The sequence below is a fragment of the Aspergillus flavus genome, chromosome 3, assembly GCF_009017415.1.
Source record: "Aspergillus flavus chromosome 3, complete sequence".
In the NCBI taxonomy this organism is placed as follows: Eukaryota; Fungi; Ascomycota; class Eurotiomycetes; order Eurotiales; family Aspergillaceae; genus Aspergillus; species Aspergillus flavus.
This window is the reverse complement of record NC_092407.1, coordinates 843865-862269: the sequence shown is the minus strand read 5'-3', so window position 1 is coordinate 862269 and position 18405 is coordinate 843865. Positions and strand designations below refer to the sequence as shown.

At 50.4% G+C, this 18405-nt stretch overlaps 7 protein-coding genes across 7 annotated transcripts; 3 read left to right on the top strand and 4 right to left on the bottom strand.

The window, feature by feature from the left end:
- Positions 1-538: 538 nt before the first annotated feature.
- Positions 539-1831, bottom strand: F9C07_2230367 (serine/threonine protein phosphatase; the record flags this gene model as incomplete). The annotated part of the gene is made up of 1 exon (XM_041285685.1): positions 539-1831. One exon carries the CDS (start codon positions 1829-1831, stop codon positions 539-541), a length of 1293 nt encoding a protein of 430 aa, XP_041144143.1.
- Positions 1832-2300: 469 nt separating this feature from the next.
- F9C07_1376680 (U4/U6 small nuclear ribonucleoprotein) lies at positions 2301-4800 on the top strand. The gene is made up of 3 exons (XM_041291637.2): positions 2301-2810; positions 2947-2980; positions 3064-4800. Exons 1-3 carry the CDS (start codon positions 2769-2771, stop codon positions 4578-4580), a joined length of 1593 nt encoding a protein of 530 aa, XP_041144142.1. The 5' UTR covers positions 2301-2768; the 3' UTR covers positions 4581-4800.
- Positions 4801-5093: 293 nt separating this feature from the next.
- F9C07_4471 (DnaJ domain protein) lies at positions 5094-5912 on the top strand (the record flags this gene model as incomplete). The annotated part of the gene is made up of 1 exon (XM_041285690.1): positions 5094-5912. The coding sequence occupies one exon, from the start codon at positions 5094-5096 to the stop codon at positions 5910-5912; it is 819 nt and encodes a 272-aa protein (XP_041144141.1).
- Positions 5913-7162: 1250 nt separating this feature from the next.
- On the bottom strand, positions 7163-8359 carry F9C07_4470 (putative C4-dicarboxylate transporter/malic acid transport protein; the record flags this gene model as incomplete). The annotated part of the gene is made up of 1 exon (XM_041285684.1): positions 7163-8359. One exon carries the CDS (start codon positions 8357-8359, stop codon positions 7163-7165), a length of 1197 nt encoding a protein of 398 aa, XP_041144140.1.
- A 1445-nt stretch (positions 8360-9804) lies between these two features.
- On the top strand, positions 9805-10053 carry F9C07_4469 (uncharacterized protein; the record flags this gene model as incomplete). The annotated part of the gene is made up of 1 exon (XM_071511224.1): positions 9805-10053. The coding sequence occupies one exon, from the start codon at positions 9805-9807 to the stop codon at positions 10051-10053; it is 249 nt and encodes an 82-aa protein (XP_071364847.1).
- Positions 10054-12371: 2318 nt separating this feature from the next.
- On the bottom strand, positions 12372-14152 carry F9C07_4468 (uncharacterized protein; the record flags this gene model as incomplete). Its single annotated transcript, XM_041285683.1, has 2 exons — positions 12372-14001; positions 14127-14152. The coding sequence occupies 2 exons, from the start codon at positions 14150-14152 to the stop codon at positions 12372-12374; spliced, it is 1656 nt and encodes a 551-aa protein (XP_041144139.1).
- Positions 14153-16796: 2644 nt separating this feature from the next.
- Positions 16797-17869, bottom strand: F9C07_2104354 (uncharacterized protein; the record flags this gene model as incomplete). Its single annotated transcript, XM_071508974.1, has 7 exons — positions 16797-16837; positions 16880-16935; positions 17004-17114; positions 17238-17337; positions 17517-17661; positions 17716-17762; positions 17845-17869. The coding sequence occupies 7 exons, from the start codon at positions 17867-17869 to the stop codon at positions 16797-16799; spliced, it is 525 nt and encodes a 174-aa protein (XP_071364846.1).
- Between the last annotated feature and the right edge of the window lie 536 nt (positions 17870-18405).

Genomic DNA, 18405 nt, shown 5'->3' with positions numbered 1-18405 from the left:
AAAACCGGTACAAGTCCCCAGCTCCTGTATAAGAGGCTGTATATCAGTGTGGATAGTAACGCTACGCAGCTTAACACGCAAACAGATTGTAGTAGGTTGATCCAGCGTACTCATTTGCTCAAGACATGAAGCCTCTTATTCTTTTAGTCCTTTTTTTTATCTCTAGGTAATTATTTATAGTACGCTGATGCGCGACTCTAATGTTCTATATCAGTGTCAATATACCAGTTGAACCACCCGACCATCCCAGTCCCAAATGCGTATGGGGGAAGAAAAATACAGATAAATGTATACATGAATATGTATAGATGAGGATATACGCCCACCCTCTAGGGCAAAAAAAAAAAACATAACACAAAACCGTACAAAGCCACCGTTCTTTATGAAAACGCCAATTTGATTGAATTCCAATCAACCGTTGCCTAAATCAAAGGTGCGCGTGGCTGCCTTGGGGTAGACCTGGCCCAATCGCGGTATGACGACTTGTAGAGCTCTGTCTGAAATTGAATAAACGGTGGTGAGGGGTATCTACTACCATTCACGGCGATGGAACGTAGCCCTCTTCCACAGCCACCACAGCCAAGACAGCAATATCATCCACCTTCCCGCCACGGTACCAGTCGCCGGGGTAATATCGTTGAGCCTCTTTGGCAAAGGGTCCGTCGCGGCGCATATCCACGCTAGCCAATTTGGCTTCACCTGCGATGGTGGCGGCGAGGAGGGAAGGAAGGCTGTATAGGTGGCTCTTGTTTGTGGAGCGATGGTGTTGGGAAGCTTGGGTAGATGATGACGGGATGAGGGAGGCAAGGCCCTCAGGACCGGTAAGTTGGTCAAGATCGATGGAGGGTTTAATTCCAACGTCGGGTGTGGCGGTCCAGGCGCCTGTTAGAACCATCCGGCTGGTTATAAGCTTGAGAATGTCCTGGTTATTGAGGTTGTCGAAGACGCCGTCTGTTGCAAGGAGGAGTACGTCGCCATGCTGCATCTGGAGATTGGTGACGGCCGCGTCGCGCGGGAAGTCTTCGAGGAAGGCACCACCGAAAATGGATGCTTGCGTGCGCATCCGCGGCGGGATGATACTAAGTTGATAAGGCGTGTTGAAGCCATGGGTTTGCGGGACCGAGTAGTGATGTACGGCAGCAAGACGGAGAAGGACTGAACCTGAATCACCTAAATTTGCCAGTTCAACCCGTCCATCGTCCAAGCCGACACCCACCGAGGCGGTGCAGCCGCCGGCGCGAATAGATTCATCGGCAACAACTTGATCATAGCCGGCCTGGAGAAGAGCCTTTGCACGCAATTGTTCCGCTGGGGCATCCCAATCAAGGGCGGATTGCGCCATATATCCACACAGCGCATGTGAGAAGTCCGCGGGATCGACTCGAGACTCAGCCCAGCCTCCTACCCCGTCTGCGACGGCAAAGGCGACCGCTCCGTTATCATGTTGACCGACCCTACTCACGAAGTATGCGTCCTCTCCACTATCGGGCCTCCGCTGGCGCCGGATGGCTGGACTCTTCACATCTGTGGCCACCCCTATAGCATGGTGACGCTGGGGATCAAAATCGGACGTGTTCTTTGCGGGATGGAAACGACGGCCTTTGCCGGATGATGAAGCGGCAACGCGGTATGAGATGCGCGGGGATTCCGAGTCAAGCGACCGTGTCGAGTGGAAGGATCGTCGGGGCGGAGGAGAGGAGGATGATATCGGAGAGGATCGGGGCCATGGCGTGCTGTTCGAGAACGAGGCCAAGAGCCTATCTCTCGTGACGGGTTGTAGCCTACTGCAGGTTGGACTGCAGGCTCTACGGAGAAAAACCAGAGGGGTCATCGGCAGTAACGAGATCGTCGCCGAAGGGCGCTAAGTAACGCAATTCAAGCCCTCGCGAAAGAGCGATAGGGAATTTTCCTTTGATCCGTCTGTTGGGAACATGCAACAGAATGTCCCCTCGCACCGTCCAGGCTCGTAGAGGGCCTGCCGTGCCGTGAAAGAGAGCGAACAGACCCTCGCGCTGAGCCAAGTAATGAATCTAGAGATGGTGGTCGGTGTATATGGCGCGGAAGGACGAGAGTCACGGTCGTGTTTAATCTCTCGCGATGGCGGTTTGAACGCTGGGATCCGGCACCATTTTTCAAATTATAAATAATGGATTGCCGACCGCCTGTCGTCATCAATCGACCGCCTCCATTCTTTCAGTGGAGTGACCCGTGCCAACGTTGGGATACCTCCTTTAATTGTGATTTGAGTGTCTCGCGACTGGAGATCTCCGTGGTTAGCCGACTAAAGCCTCTGAAATGCCCACGTGTTGGAGGAAGAAGAATAAAAAGAGAGGATTGACAACACCGATTGAGTCTGTCTAGACTATAAGGTGATAATCGGACCGATAAGCGTAACTCGTTCATTAAGGACTAGACATGGTGAGATCGCCGTATAGACAATCCCTGTAGCTTGCAGCAACATGTAATCGAGTACATTAGAGAAAAGGAAGCTGTGGTGTTGTGACGTTGTTGTGGTGTGTCTGTTCACTCGCTATTCAATTTCTCATCGTCTTGCCGCTTCCTTTCGCGTCACCTTCAAAATTTCAAGAGAAAAAGGGAACTCCTCCGTCCGTACTCCCACTAACCCACACCTTCCCTCCAAACCTCCGACTCCCTTTAGACATCCTGCTGCTGTGACTTGCGGTGTATAATCATCCCAAATAATCCCGTCCGATTTGTTCAAAAGGTGTTGGGCAGTCTGATCGACGCTCGCGGTTCTATTGCCCACGATGATGCACCCATCCAGACAGGCGTACGTGGAGGAGGCGGAGGTAAGATCTACCCTTTCGTTCATCGGCTCAATCGATCCTGTATACCGCGCATCTTGGGATGGCAAAAGATGATCGCAACGCGATTACAAGGCTTTTCCCTTTGGCATTCACTGACAATCAATGGCTCGGCTCTTAGGACACCGATATGGGTATTGATCTGGCCAATCTGCGTAAGACAATAACCCCCTCCCCGGTCAAGTTAAGCATCGTATGTATCTTACCCGAACTTTACTAACTGATCTATTTCATGTAGCTGTTGACCGCGATTATGAGATCCCCTCCGCGGCGGCGGGCATCCCGTCGGAGAGAGCATCCGCCATTCTGTCCCAATTCGAACGCAAACGGAGAGCTGCTGCTATGGTGGTCCCGACCGATGATAGTCGAGTGCGCGCGCGATTACGAGAGCTCGGAGAGCCCATCACTCTGTTTGGTGAAGGCCCCGCGGACCGGAGAGATCGGCTACGAGAGCTCTTAACCGATCTCGCCGAGCAACAGGATGCGGCGGCAGCAGAAGGAGATGTGGATATGAGAGAAGCGACGCAAGAGGCTGAGGAGGAAGAAGCAGAGCAGCAAGAGGAGTTTTACACTGAGGGATCTCAAGATCTGTTGGAAGCACGGAAAGCGATCGCGCGGTTCTCCCTTCCTCGTGCAAAGCAGCGCGTCGCCCGGCAGAAAGAAGAATCGACCATTCCACTCCGAACGCACATTAAGCACCGCAAAGCGGTTAAGGAGAAGCTACATGGGTTTGACCTTTACGGTTCACAGATTGCAGGTGATCGTCCAGTCAGTATCTGTCGCTTTGCGCCAGACGGGCAGACCATCGCTACAGGTAACTGGGGCGGTGGGATTAAGCTGCTCACGGTGCCAAATCTGGAGGAGAAACGGTCATTCAAGGCACATACAGATCGAGTAGGTGGCTTGTCATGGTTCCCAGGTGCTACACTGTCGACGTCCAATGTTTCCGAATCGACCGTCAACCTCGTTTCTGGAGGTGGAGAGGGAAATGTGTGTCTATGGTCGCTTGATCAGGATCAACCGATAGCTACGCTGTCAGGCCACAGTGGTCGTGTGTGTCGAACGGAATTCCATCCGTCCGGGCGATATGTGGCGTCCGCGTCCTATGACACAACTTGGCGGTTATGGGATGTGGAGACGACCGCGGAACTGTTGCTGCAGGAAGGTCATTCACGAGAGGTCTACACGGTATCTTTCAACAATGATGGTTCTCTTTTGGCCAGTGGAGGACTCGACAGCATTGGACGTATTTGGGATCTTCGGACGGGCCGGACTGTGATGATCCTTGAAGGCCATATCCGTGAAATTTACGGTTGCGACTGGGGCGTGGATGGGTATCGTGTCCTGACCGGCTCAGGCGACGGCTGGGTAAAGTGCTGGGACTTGCGCCAAGTACGGAATACCGGTGGGATCGGCGCACATAAGAGTGTCGTGTCCGACCTTCGGTGGTATAAAGGAACAGAATCTACCAGCTCCTACTTACCGTCTACCGATGGGCAGAACGGCCGGATGGATGTGGATGGCGATCAACCCCCACAATCGACACCTGTACAACCAAGGAAGTCGGGCACTTTCTTCGTGAGCAGTGGATTCGACAAGAATGTCAACATATTCAGCGCCGACGACTGGTCATTGGTGAAAACCCTAAGTGGCCATTCAGGCAATGTGCTGAGTACCGATATCAGCGATGACGCGCAGTGGATCGCTAGTTGCGGACACGACCGCACAGTCAAGCTTTGGGGTATCGATAGCTAGGATAGCTGACTATGCTCCAATATCATAAAGGGGTTAGTTTGCCCAATCTATGACCCTTCATTACAGGTCACTACTTCAAAATTTAGGTAGTCGATTGCTCCATACCTAGATACAGGAGCCTCGCTTGTCTGGTAACCAGAGATTTAGGGTCTTCTCACGATTATACAAAGATTATACAAACATGGACGATCTCGAGAGCCACGAACCGATGTCGTCCATGGAACTTCTATTTACTTTAGTCACCAACCGCTGTACACTGAAATATCCAACGAATATCGAAAGTAAGCTCTCGGACTATGACGTAAATTGCCGGAACTCCCTCCGTTTTCTCCGAAGGCCGGAACCCCCATGCTGACTAACCGGCCCTATATTAGGTTTGCCCGATAAGCATCAATTCCCCAACTCAGTCAGAGGATTTTCGCCTCGTGTAATCTACCACCAGTGCTCGTACAGACTACACGTACTTATCTTTTCAGAATAATTTGGAACCTGAATCGGGAGAATTAGAAGAAGATGACTGCCTCCCTTCGCCCTCAGAGACTGCTCCCGCGGCTCTCCTCTGCAACCTCCCGAACAACATCAGGAACCCGGCCTTCATTCCTCGACCAAACACCAGGAACATGCCTCATTTGCCAGTTCAGACCCCAAAGTACCATTCGCGTACCCCGGGTTCATCATCTCCAGCAAACCCGTCGCTTCGCCTCCACATCTTCCTCCCCCAATGCTACCACAACCGATAACAACGGCACTATCCAAAACATTCCGGACATCACGAACCACTACACCATCTTCCCCAAAACCCTCCCAGCAGGGCCACCTCCAAGCTCACCCTTCCACATCTCCGTCAGCGATCTGCGACGCGAGTTTCTCCAACTCCAGGGTACAATTCACCCAGACAAGTATCCCCCGGGCCCATCGAAACAACAAGCCGAGGCCCTTTCAGCCCGCATCAATGAAGCCTACCGCACGCTGTCCGATCCACTCGCGCGCGCGCAGTACCTCCTCCGCGAGATGCACGATATCGACGTCACAGCCGAGGACGGCGCCGCGCACCATGTGCTCGACCCAGAGACACTGATGGAAGTAATGGAGGTGCAGGAGACGATCGAAGAAGTGGGCGCCGAACCAGGCGCGGAGTCCACGATCGCCGAGCTGAAGAAACAAAATGAGACCCGTGTAGTAGAATGTGTGGAGAAGTTAGCGAACGCCTTCGATAAAGGCGATCTGGAGTCCGCAAGACAGGAATGCGTGCGCCTGCGCTTCTGGTATAATATTGCGCAGGGGCTGAAGGAGTGGGAGCCCGGTCTTACTGAGATCAGACTGGTGCACTAGGTTTCTTTCCGTCTTTTGGATAATCGACCTTTTGGATTGGATTCCTATGCTGGTTACAGCTATGGCCATGATGTCTGAACTACCGTGTACGATACAATGCTGTCGACGTAAATACCCTCATACCATAGAAGTGTGCTATATTTCATGATGAATTGTTAAAAGCACAACTTGATATCAGATATCATACAAAATCTCTTCTCAAACTTGAATCAATCGATACCGAACCCATCATAAATCTCCGAAATATAAAACTCCAATATATATAAAACCGCCACAGACCAGAAACCAACATGAAAAACTCACCACCAGCACACCACACAACCCAGAACAAAGCACAATCTTAATAGAATAAATAAACTAGAAACATTAAATCCCAGACCCTCCCCACTATAGGTATAGTATACATTTAAAAACACCAAACCTCCAACATCCATCAAACAACTTGAAATCCCCGATCCAACCCAAACATACTAAACTGAAAACAAACACGTCTCGGAACAAACCTCCTTACCCAGATCGGAACTAATCCCTAGTCCTATAATTCAATCTATTACTCTCTTTACTACCGTGAGGTACTGTAATCTCCTCTCTCCCCGCCAAAAGCCAAGAACCCTTTCTATCCGGGTATCCATAATCCCATCCTAACTCAGGTCCCCACTTAATAAATGCAGTAGGACGGGTGATCTGGTTTGGACTGTAAATGGGTCATATCTAGGGAGATATATGGATGATATGAATCATATTAGTTATATAGACCTGAAACAGGGTATTGGACTTTAACTACAAGTAATTGATTTGCTTGCCTTTTTGGGTTTACTGGGAACAGTGGGAAGTTAATACTATCTTGCTAGGTTGACTGTACTCAGTTTATTTTGAGGAATGAGGTTGGGGCAAGTAAGTGACTTTTCTTCTATTCTATGACTTCTATCTCTCTGTCTATGGAGAGGAGGCTGAAAAGCAAAGGATGGAAACAAACAGCAACAGAACAGAAACAGAGTGCTAATGTGACAATGAACGCAACGCTATATATACCGAAGGGAGTAACGCCGTGAGATGCCAGCTAGCAAATGACAGGAACATGATGGTGAAGGGGGTATATAGAAATGGGGGCTTGTGAATGGAAGTAACGTCTAAACTGGAAGGATTTGGTGATGTGAGGACGGGAACAGGAAGGGGAACTGTATGTAGGTGTATGACATGTAGATGGTTGTATGGGCATAAGGGTAGGCAGGAAGGATGAAGGTATGGATCTAATCAGATACATCCTCATCTTTACCCGGGTACATGATATCCTTCCGGATAACGGCGCGGACATTGTTGACGAAGACGAAGATATACATGCACACGATGCAGATGGACATGGCGGAGCCGACGCCCTTCACGCCGTTACTGTTGAGAGCCTTGCCCAGGGTGATGGTGGCCAGGGTGAAGCCGGTGTTGGGGAAGACCATGGCCCACCAGTTGAGGTGGAAGGCCTTGGGGGGCGAGCGGATGACGGCGACAATGGCGATGCAGAAGAACCAGAGACTCAGGGCCCAGAGGAAGACGCCGGCGGAGATGGCCAGCAGCTCGATGATGCGGCCATCTTCCAGGGCGTGGGCGTCGTGGAGCAGCTTGAAGTCTTCGGGGAGGCCTTTGCTCATGCCGACGAGGGCGAGGGCTGTGAAGGCGGGGGGTCCGACGCAGATGAACATGCCTGGTCTGTGGTCGCTGTGGGGGAGGCCGGACTCCATCAGTCGGCCGATGTAGTGGGCGTACATCATGAAGCTGATGGAGAAGCCGAGGCCCTGGAAGGTGACGCCGGCGCCGATGATGGGGAGGGCTGCGCGAGCGGGTTGTTGTTCACCGATGACGGAGGCGATGGTGCCGCTGAGCATGATGGGGAAGGCTGGAAGGATCCATGAAGGCATCATGGTTTGAAGGCCGTACTTGTGGGATGAGAAGACGAACGAGTATTGGATGATTGCGACGAGTAAGGTGCAGACGCAGTAGATCCAGAAGAGGGCTTCGAGGGCTAGTTGGAAGGACTCATTCGATTCTTCACCGAAGTAGCGAGACAAGCCGCAGATGATGGTTGCGACGGAGAGCCAGAAGGTCGGGAAGAAGAGACCCTCGCGGTCATGACGGAGGGACTCCAGAAGGTTGCCGTGCAGGATGAACCTTATAGCCATGGTAGAGCAGACAAGGGCGAAGAGGATCAGGTTGAGGATATAGACAGCGATGCCGATCTCTCTCAATCCGCGGAACCCAAAGGGCTGGCTGATGATGAGGACGGCCAGCCCTCCTCCACTCATCGTTAATGTGTACCAGGCCCAAGTAAAATGGCGAAGCCTCTCCCGGATACCCACGGGGCCCAGCTGCTTCTCATCCTCAAACTTGGGAGGTGTCAGCATTTCGATGTCTGAATGGGATGAACCCGGTGGAATGTGGTGTTCGTTATTGAACATGGTGCTCTTGGCGCGAAGCTTATAGGACAAAGGAAGAAACTATGGTGGAGTGGTACGATATAAAAAGAGATAAGCAACAGTGGCACGACCCTAGAGAGAGGTGGTGTGACACTGAAGAAGGCAAGAGAAGATAGCAGAAGAGAGTAAAGAGGGATAGTATTGTATACGATGGACTGTCTGGCAGTGATCTTCCAATTGTGCCGGAAGTGGAAATATCACACACTTATATCTTTGACGTGTGTATGAAGGGAGAATGAGTGCAAGGAACCAAACGAACGACGACAGAGCTACTGCATGTAAAATCCCTTGACGGATCAGACGCTTCAGGCTAACCAAGATCAATGAAAGTATGAAGGTATGCAATGCAATGCAATGCAGCTGGACAGAAAAAGACAGTGAATACTTGAGGAAAAGCGTGGAAAGCAGTCAATGGACTAGAACAGAGATACATCAGGAGTGGAACGGTCTAGATATAAGGACAGTGCTGGCATCGTCTGCACATGTCGCGGATGATAGGGCATCATTAACTTCAGGCTGATGTTCATCGCCGCCCATAGTCGATACTGAGGAATGCAGGGCCAAGAAATAGAAACCAGATAGATATCAACATGGTTGGCTTAGAGACGACGAAACCCGCTTTCCTAAACTCTTGTCGTTCCAGAAAAGGGATACAGAGCCCACCGCGGGCCGGAAGGAATAGGAAGAGTTCAGGTTTGGCGCATATCAGGGGCCCATCGCATTATTGCAAAGGGGCAGAGGGACCATGGCGCAAGTGTCTCGGCATTGAACTCAAGCCAGCAATGACTAGGGGAAGAACCGAATGGTTCATGATCTTCGGTGGATAGCGTCTTTTCACTTTTGATCCGCCAAGGCCAGCAGAGGATATAGTTCCGGTGGGTCAGTCCGCGCAGAAACAAGTTCCAACAACGTCAACAACTATGCAATGCCTGCCTGTCTTGATTTGATATCACTCGGAATTCAATCATTAGTCCCCACCCAGGGCGAAAAAGAAAAAAAAAAAAAGAAAAAGACAAAGAAAAAGATCGATTGTAAAACACTCTCCGATCCAATCCGTGCACTAGTCGGCTGTGTTAGTGCAATTGTTTAGCAAGTGTCGCATCTCCTATACTTTCTGCTGCTATCCATAAGGCAGATATTTTTTTGTTGTCTTCGGTAATTAATCTTCCATACAGTTAGTTCTCCATCAGGTTAACCGTTTATGATATTGATTTCCAAATTCGGTCGAGAAAAGTATCCGTTGCCTTTTGAATCCCCAGCCGAACACGAGTTAACGGCTTGTCTGACGGGCGTCGGCTTCTCAAGCGTTACCTCCCAGACAAGCCGAAGCCCGTCTTTTTCGGCCCGAATTACAGGGATCCTTTGCTAAGACACAGAAAAACAAAAAAAAAAAGTGGCGAGACTATGTAACACGACCGCCACAATCCATGCAGAGGGAGTGGAACCCTATCATGCCCATTGGACCATTCGATCACCGAATCAGGGACCTCCCATGTCACGGAACGTCTGGGAGGAAGAAGAAGGAGAAGAAGATTCTTTTAACGTGCGCGGCGGTAGGCATCATCGACCAGCGTCTCGCCCATGGACTGAAAGGGCCAAGACGAAGATCGACAGCACATCACCGACGGGAGGTCCGCTGCCAAGCTCACTGTGGCTATGGTGGACGAAAACTGTAGGCTGAAAGATAAGGGCACGAAAATAAAATTACGACAAAAAAAAAGGGGAAGGGATTTTAGAGTTAAAGTTTAGGGGAGGTTAGATAATGTTTAACCAGATAATTAATCATTCATAAAGATAACAGGTACTGTGCGCGGAGGAATGTGATATATTCATTCCACTGAGGAATTCCATTTGCCCTCTTCTCCGTATTCTAGGGTCGGTCTTCCTGTCCGTATACTTCGGGAATGAAGATGATACACGGATGACACTGATCGTCCATGACCAGCCACGAAAGGTCAAGCGCTGCGTTGTAGAAGAATGCAGGATGACAGAAGACGAACCCTCAGTTGAAGAGTCAGACGCAATGAGGAATGGAAAGAGTCTCGAGCCTTGGCAGGAGGTTCTTGGCAGAGATATCCGACTATTGGGCAACGGACGTAACTGAACCTCAATATTGCGACTATCCGCCGACACAACCCAATTGTGTTTCAGCATTTGAAATTATGAACGATCGATGATGCGTACACCGTCCTTATCTTGCCCGGTACTTTTTCTTTTTCTTTCTTTTTTTATATATATATATATATTTTTCCCACATTCTTATTGATCTGGGGTGGAATTGTTGCTGCCTTCCCATGATCTGCACTTGACATCCATGTAAAAATAGTACTATCTAACGGCCAAGAAAGGCAGTGATGATAGACGGATTCGTCAGCATTATCGAGCTCCCCTTTCTAAACCCTGAGTCGATCAGGAGCAGGCACTGTGAAAGAGGCCAGGGAAAATGATCAACCGCTATCCAATAGTTCACTTGAGATCCCACTCTCCTCCCCGTTCGCTTGCGGAGTAGAGCTCTGCCGGACGTTGAACCCCCCTCAAAGGCTCATAGTCGAAGCGCCATACTCCGTACCCCAAGCTCCGCCTCCCTCCACCCCCACTTCCAGATGGTCCAGTTCGATCGTCTTCTCTTTCTATTTCCGATCCATCTTTTGTATCGAGTCTATCGACTTGTACCGAGGAACGCGGTGGCACAGACATGCACCCGCCAAGACCAAGCAACACTCGTAGCCAAGAAGAGCACAGGTAGGTTATCGTCTCCACCCACCCTCCTCGCCAGTCCTTCCGCCTAAAGATGGGAACATTCGACGGATTTTTCGGCAATTGTGTAAAAAAAAAGCATACGGCCCAGCCAACCTCTGGATTCAAATCCGACTATTCTTGGCGTTGTACCAGTCGCCAGAGAGACGTGGTTGACTCCATCGGCCCGCCATACCCAACTATGAGCTCATCCGCATGGACCTTGGTATGTACAGCTAGACCCAAATCTCTTGGGCTCAATGCACTCGGTATCAATTCTCAGAAACAGCGCTTCCATCCTCCGCTGCGGAATAGTCGGCTGGCTTTGTTTTTGCTCTTCTCTTATCGCGGCTAAATACACGGGTCCTCGTTTGTGTGATGGGTCCTACTTCTTGCGAATGCGCATTTTTAATATAGCCTGCAGCAAGGAGGGGTCCGCTTTGCATCCGGTCTGGCGTGGCTGCAGATATTCGAAATTGATTCCTTTAGGGCCTCCTCATGCAGTCAATAGGTCTTTTGTTCGAGGTCATCGTGCGCTAACTCCGGAACCCCTCCCTTCTTGATATTCTGCCGGTTTATCCCTAAGACACGATCAGCCAGGAAGATATTGACAGGGATGGACGATGAGGAACAAGCTAGGAGAGGTGATCACCACTAATTCCGCCGCCAGATTCATCTGGCCAAGGACATCCAATCCAATCCCACGCTGGCGGATCAGTAAGCGGAAGGATTGAATGAAGGCGCAAATGCCCAATCGGGGAGGTAGAACGAAAGGGAGTGGATGCATCCAAGACGGACACCGACAGTCTAAACCTTCCCGTGTTGCTTGTGAAACGGAAGCAACCTTCAGACGGTGTTAGATCTGATCAATAAGACATGGAAAAAAGGCCCATGCTCCCTTGGCGAGGTGGGGACCTAATGTAACAGTAACGTAGAAATTATCTATGATCGTCCAGGACGGAAGGCTTTCAACAAATTATCATTCAAGGTTGGATCACGCAAGGAAATTCGTCATAGGCGGAAGGATGAGTAAACATAGCGTAAGGTTCAGCCAGACTCCAGCGACCCATTTGTTCCAAGACAATCCAAATGCATATACGTGAAGGTCGTGTCTGTGTTTGATCTGTGTCTGTGCGTGTGCACTCTTTGATATACATGTCGCATGAGAAAACGAGAAGACAAAAGAAATAGCTAACGGAAAGAGAGTTCAATAGACAAGGAACAGAAACAAAACATAAGTCATATCATATCAATCATTTCACCACATCATACGGTACACCAGATCCGATGCAAGCTCGGTGGTGGTATCCAGGAGGGGACGCAAGCCCTTGGCCGAACGCTTATGTGGGTAGGGCATGCCCGCAGTATTTTCCTCGGGAGGACAGAACTCCGCGAGGTCCCGTATCTTGCAAGCTGCATAGTGTACAACCAATCTCCGAAGCTCGTTGTCGCGAAGCTGAGTGGCTGAGATGGCGGAGATAGGCTCGAGACGGGTAGTCTTGTTGTAGGTATAGTCCAGAAGGTCGAGGATCATTCTGGCCTTGGTGGTCGTTAAAGCGAATGTCTCCTCATCCTGTGAGTCCATTGGATGCTCGGGAAATCCTAGGTTGAGGAGATCCGTATGGAGCTTCCGAAGACATAATTGGGCAAGGGCGGGAATCAAGAAGCGCGTGGCGAAGACATACAGCTTGGCATGGAAAACAAGATACGGAAGGTCACCCTTGGTCGACGCCGAGTACGACAGTGAGCTTGGCGGTCTGTTTCCGTGGGTCTGTCGAGGGTCGTGATAGTCCATGGCTGCAAATTCATCCCACAGGTTGCTGCCCGACTCGTGCTGGAAGTTGAAGCGCTGCCTGGCAAATGACATGTCGATGAAGGAGTTGGTCCGGAAGTGGGAAGGTTTCGGCTCCTCTGTGACTTTCTCTTCTTCCTTAGTCTCGGCCTTTACGGAGGTTCTTTCAGGCTCGACCGTTTCAGGTTCCTGCGGCGTGGGAGCAGATCGCTCCCAGGTGTCAACCTCGGCCTGAACAGGCTCAGCCGGTTGAGCGGCCTCTGCATCAGCCGGTGGTTCTATAGACTCCTGAGGCTGGTTCCATTCCTCAGCTGGGGCAGGCGTTTCATCAACAGGGGGATTCTCGACCTGTTCCAGTTTCTGAGGCGGAGGTGTGGACGGAGGAGTCAGGTTAGTCGTAGGCTCCTCCGCGGCGACAGCGCCCTTCTTCTTCTTATCCTTCTTGTTCTTCTTTCCCTTCTTGCCTTTGCCGGAGCCTGCGCCTTCATTGGCGTCTGCAGGTTCGCCTTCTTCAACAGCGGGAGTCGCAGGAGGCTGCTCAACAGGCTCTTCGGGGGCAGGCTCGGGGACAGGCTCGGGTTCTTGCGGTGGCTCAACTGGAGCTGCTAAAGGCTCCTCTGGCGCCTTGTTCTCCTGCAGAGGATACTCTGGTTCCGGAGTCGGCGGCGCTTGTTCCGGCTGTGGCTGAACTTCCTCGCTTGGCTTGCTCTGCCCCTTGTCGGTCTCGTCGCTGGGTTTGGGGTCAGGCTGCGCCAGGACAGGCTCTCCAGAGAACACACCCTTGAATGGGTTGTTCACGACCTGTTCTTGGTATTCCTCTCGGTTGTCCGGGCCAGGGACGCTGTAGTCACCTGTATAGGCATACTCGCAGAAGGCGACAAAGGTCTCAACATCTTCCTCCTCCAAGACGGCGATATGATGTTTCGATTCGCGGGTTTCCCCACTGTTCATCAAGTGGTCCAGCGGCTGGGAGACATGACGGGCAAGTCCCGATTGAACGGTTAACTTGGTGTGGTTGGCGCCGACCAGGAAAGTGAATGGCGGTGAATGGACGATACTGTATCCCAATGACAAACTCGGAGGGTCAGTGGCAATGCTGTCATGGTTGGCATAACGAAAATTTGCGATCTTGGCTATGATACAGGGAACGAAAGAAAAGAAGAAAGGACGCAAACCAAATGAGACAATTGTTCGTCTGATGATGTCCAAAAGTCCACTCACCTGCTGTAATCCCGATAGTTATCCATGGACGCTTGCTATGACTTTTCTATACCCCCCAAAAATGAAAAGAATATACGAGGAAACAGAATGAGATGAAGAGAGTCCGAAGGTAGAAGAAAGGAAAGAGAGCGTAAGACTCCCGCACAGTTGATGTTCAAGATCCAAAAGCGTTCACTAATGATATAGTCTATATATACCAAATTGTCCTTCGCACCCTGACCGTTACACTTGCGCTTAGCAATGCGTCTTCTTATTCCATCGCAATCCCACCCTAGGCGCAAAAGAGTCAAGAAAAGAAAAAAAATTTCGACACCGGCCCCAACTGGGTCAAGGATAGTCTGCTACGTGTGCATCCATGAGGGGGTTTCGGAGGGTGGATTGACCGCCAACATTGTCGCGATTGCCAGCGATAATTCCCCTCTTATCGCAAAGCAGACCGTAAACCAGCCACTGGACTTCCTCATCTGCAAGTGAGTCAGCCCTCCGGTGTCTCTTATTTGCTAAAAAAAAAATATGCGATGCATGGCGGAAAGTGGGCACAGAGAGAGGGGACCGCATCGTGGCATCGAGGGTCCTCCTCCTCGAATAGTTCCCGAGCGCTGTGGACTCAGTTTCTCATCCTCACCAATATTCTGTACTCATGACCGATTTCCCCATCGTCCATGATCCAGTTGGACAGCTCATCTCACTTTTCATGATGCGACGAAAGCCTCACGCGAGCCACTGCGGGGACCAGACAGCTCGCTCGTCCGGAGGGTCGGGAGAAGGCGAATGGTGGACTCGGCGGCACTAAGGATTTTAGTCTGCCGTTAGGTTGTTGCCCGATGCATCATTCATTTGCCAGCCTCCTCAGGACCCAACTGAAGAGTTTTTTCTTTTCTTTTCTTTGTCAAGTGCTGTACCTGGATTGGCACTTACTTTAGTTGATACTATTCATAATTTACTAGCTTTTCTCTAAGAGGAACTAATATAAACCAGTGAGCTGGCAGTCGAATGATTCATCGTAGGCGAATCGCGAGGTATTTCTAGGGAATATATCGTTACCAATTTCCTGTAATGGGGATTTCTGATCCAATGCCTGCCAAATGAATAACTAAATAGTAGAAGTTGAGCGAAGGGAAAGCAATATGATGCATCGATTAATCTGTGCTGCACGTATTTTGGTCCTGCGACTGATGTATGTGTGCAGTATATAATTATGCGGTGAACACCCCCATGTTCGTTGCAATCCTAGCAAGAAATAAATTAAATCGTGCTATTAAGCATAAACTATTTCCAACGTCTCAAGAAAACTCCGTCGGTGGATCCCCTGATTTCCTTTTTGGGGACGTGCTTCAGACATCACGGACAAAACATTTCATGCCGTATGTTTGAAACCATTTTGGAACCTCATACGTTCTACAGTTATTATATTTCCTTTGATGATTGCAGGAATGCATGAAAGAGGACCTATAGCCGCAGTTTAGGTCAAACTACACACCCATAGTCGCCAATTCCAATCATACTAGTCCGCGCTCACCATCTCCCAAATTCTCAAAATAACAATATCGAGTACGCACAAACTCTGTACACCCTTGAACCAAGCCAAACCAACAAGGAGAGCCACACCACAAGCCCACTCACAGCTTCACCTCACATCCGAATTGGAAAGCCCACCACAGTTAAGCCAAGCTCGATGCCTTGTCAGGATCCACGTCCCAGCCATCTCATCCCAACCTCAAACCCACTCACGGCACCAATGAAGTCGCAAACGTATAGACCAAGAGCCAACCATTGGTGATGTAAATTGATAATTGATCCCGCCGTCTTGGGCGCGGCGTCTATAGCAAGGTTAAATCTGTCCGCGTCGACTATTTATAGCGATTTCTCGCGGAGATGGTGGAGTGATTCTTGGATAGCTTTAATGACGCGGCAACGGGCACGAAGTTAACTGAAGACAAAAGTGGATAATCCGCTGTCGTGGGTGAAAAGGGTGGACTCGGCGTTGTTGAAGCTCTGGGTGGCTGGGGATGGACTGTTTGGCGAGCTTCACCGATATTCTCAGTGCCTAGTATTTTCGCTCGGAACCCTAATGCGGAAGCTGGAAAGACATTGCTTTCGGGCGAGAGAGGACGAGAAGGACGTCAGCCAGTGTGCCAGCAATTGACGAGGTCAGCTTAAACAACAAAGCAAGTTTTAACAGGAGAATGCAAGCCCCATGTCGTATGATTACATATAAGATTGTTGCTTCCCTGGCTCCATGCCTAGAGACTCTTAATATAGCAGCTCTAAGAGTAGAATTGTTATCGCAATCCACAACATGCTAATGATTTCACTGGCGACCTACACCCCTACAGCATCGCAACTCGTTATTTGAATGAAATTGATTGATGTCACAGCCAGTCCCCCCAATTCAGGTTGTGGTTTTACCCGCTAGGTCAAGGGAAACTTCCCATTTTATGGGTAAAAACCTTGACCAGGACTAGAATAACAAGAGAATGACAACACAAAAGGTACAACCAGAGAACTAATTACAAAGAACCTCGAGACAGGAATATGCCAGCATCCCCCAGCCATATCATCCAACTCCTATCCCCGGCCATCCACGTTGGTTTGTTCAGAAGTGGTGTGACCGGTCTTTAGAATTGATGGACGCACAAGGCGTTGTGGTAGGACAGGTTGAGAAGACCATCAGTACAAGACGGTATCTTGTTGACCATAACCCTGAGTCACTGGTAAGACACGCAGTCGGCTTGCAAGAAGACCAAACTTACATTTCCTGACAATCATCTTTGCTTCACTGCGGTGTGGCGGGGTTTTTTTAGCCAGCCTGAAGAGCCCAGTCAGCAGAGGAACCCAGTACTAGATGTAGTGACACTTACAAGCTCTGTCACTTACTGGGCTTGCCACGGTGCAGCTAGTGGGAGGGGCTGTTCTCTGGTGACCGAAGGCGTGTCATGGCTCAATGCTGTGAAGTCGTACCAGGGTGTAGTCGCGTCTGCCTGCTCCCTGCCCCCGTAATGGTGAGATTATGCCAGCGTGCGGGCGGTCTTTTTAGCCAGCCTAAGCCACATAAGTATATACGTTGTGCCAGAGAATGGAGGTCATATCCTTACAAGCTCTGTCACTTACTGGACCTGGCCGCGGTGGCAGGCATGTGGAGGGTGAAGGAGGCAGGAGTCAGTCCTGGAAAGACGCATGTGAATCATGAAGCTGATTTGGCGTTTGTCCCCTAGCTACCTGGTTAGAAACATGTAGATGAAGTAAGGAAGGTGTGGACGAACAAGAGCATGTCCCCGTAGGGAGCTGGCCGGCGATGCGGGCGAAGTTTTTTTAGCCAGCCTAGAACAGCCGTCAGTATCGAAGCATGGTGCATCGAGGGAAGGTATGCATACAAGCTCTGTCACTTACTGGGCCTGCCCACGGTGCCAGGCATAATGCTCAGGGAGAGGTGAGGCAGCTCAGATCTCGGTTGGTGAGTGATCGGCGAGTCAAGATGAATGTTGAGCAGATAAAGGACCGAGTCCCATCCAGTTCCAAGCAAACAGATAGTCGCCTATAAGCCGAAGAGGGCGTCGTCAGCAATAGCGCTCATCTCCATGAGACTTACCAGCAGGCCAGCTTGATGAAATTGAAACATCCACGACGGTAAGCTAACTTGGAACAGGAGTCAAATTCGGTCGGCCTGCCTCATCAGTAGTAAAGGAGTATGCTGACTGACACCTCTAGGAGGACTTACAAACACTGTTCCCTAGTGAGTCCATGTTAAGGCCAAATGTGCGAAGGAAGCAAAAGGGTGGAAGAGTAACAGTTGTTGGGGCGAGGAGGGGGAGGGGAAGAGGGAAGCAAGGGGGTGGGCGTCGAGGTCCAGGCACCAGCGAGACAGACTGAGGTTATGCCTGGATGATGATACTAGGAAGGGCCTCGGAAGTGGACTCGCCGTAGTGGTGCGTTCCTGAGTGACATCGTATTTCCGAATATGGAAGGAGCAAGGCAGGGCGTGTTGTGCTCGCCGCTTCCAGAACAACATCGAGGTTCCTCGAGGCTCAACCACAGGGGGGCGTGACCGAGGGTTCCATAGTCTTCACGGAACTTATACTCGAATCTTTCTTCGAATTTCGAGGGGTTGACAATGGAGGGCCAAAAAATTCGATCGAAAGGGGCGACTGACTCTTGGTGAAAGGCGTTTAAAGCGTCCGTACGTAGTATATCAAATGAGGCGTTGAGGGGTTTATAACCCTCTTCAATCCGGCTGTGACATAGCCATGGAATGACCACGAATTAAACTTCCATGGCATCT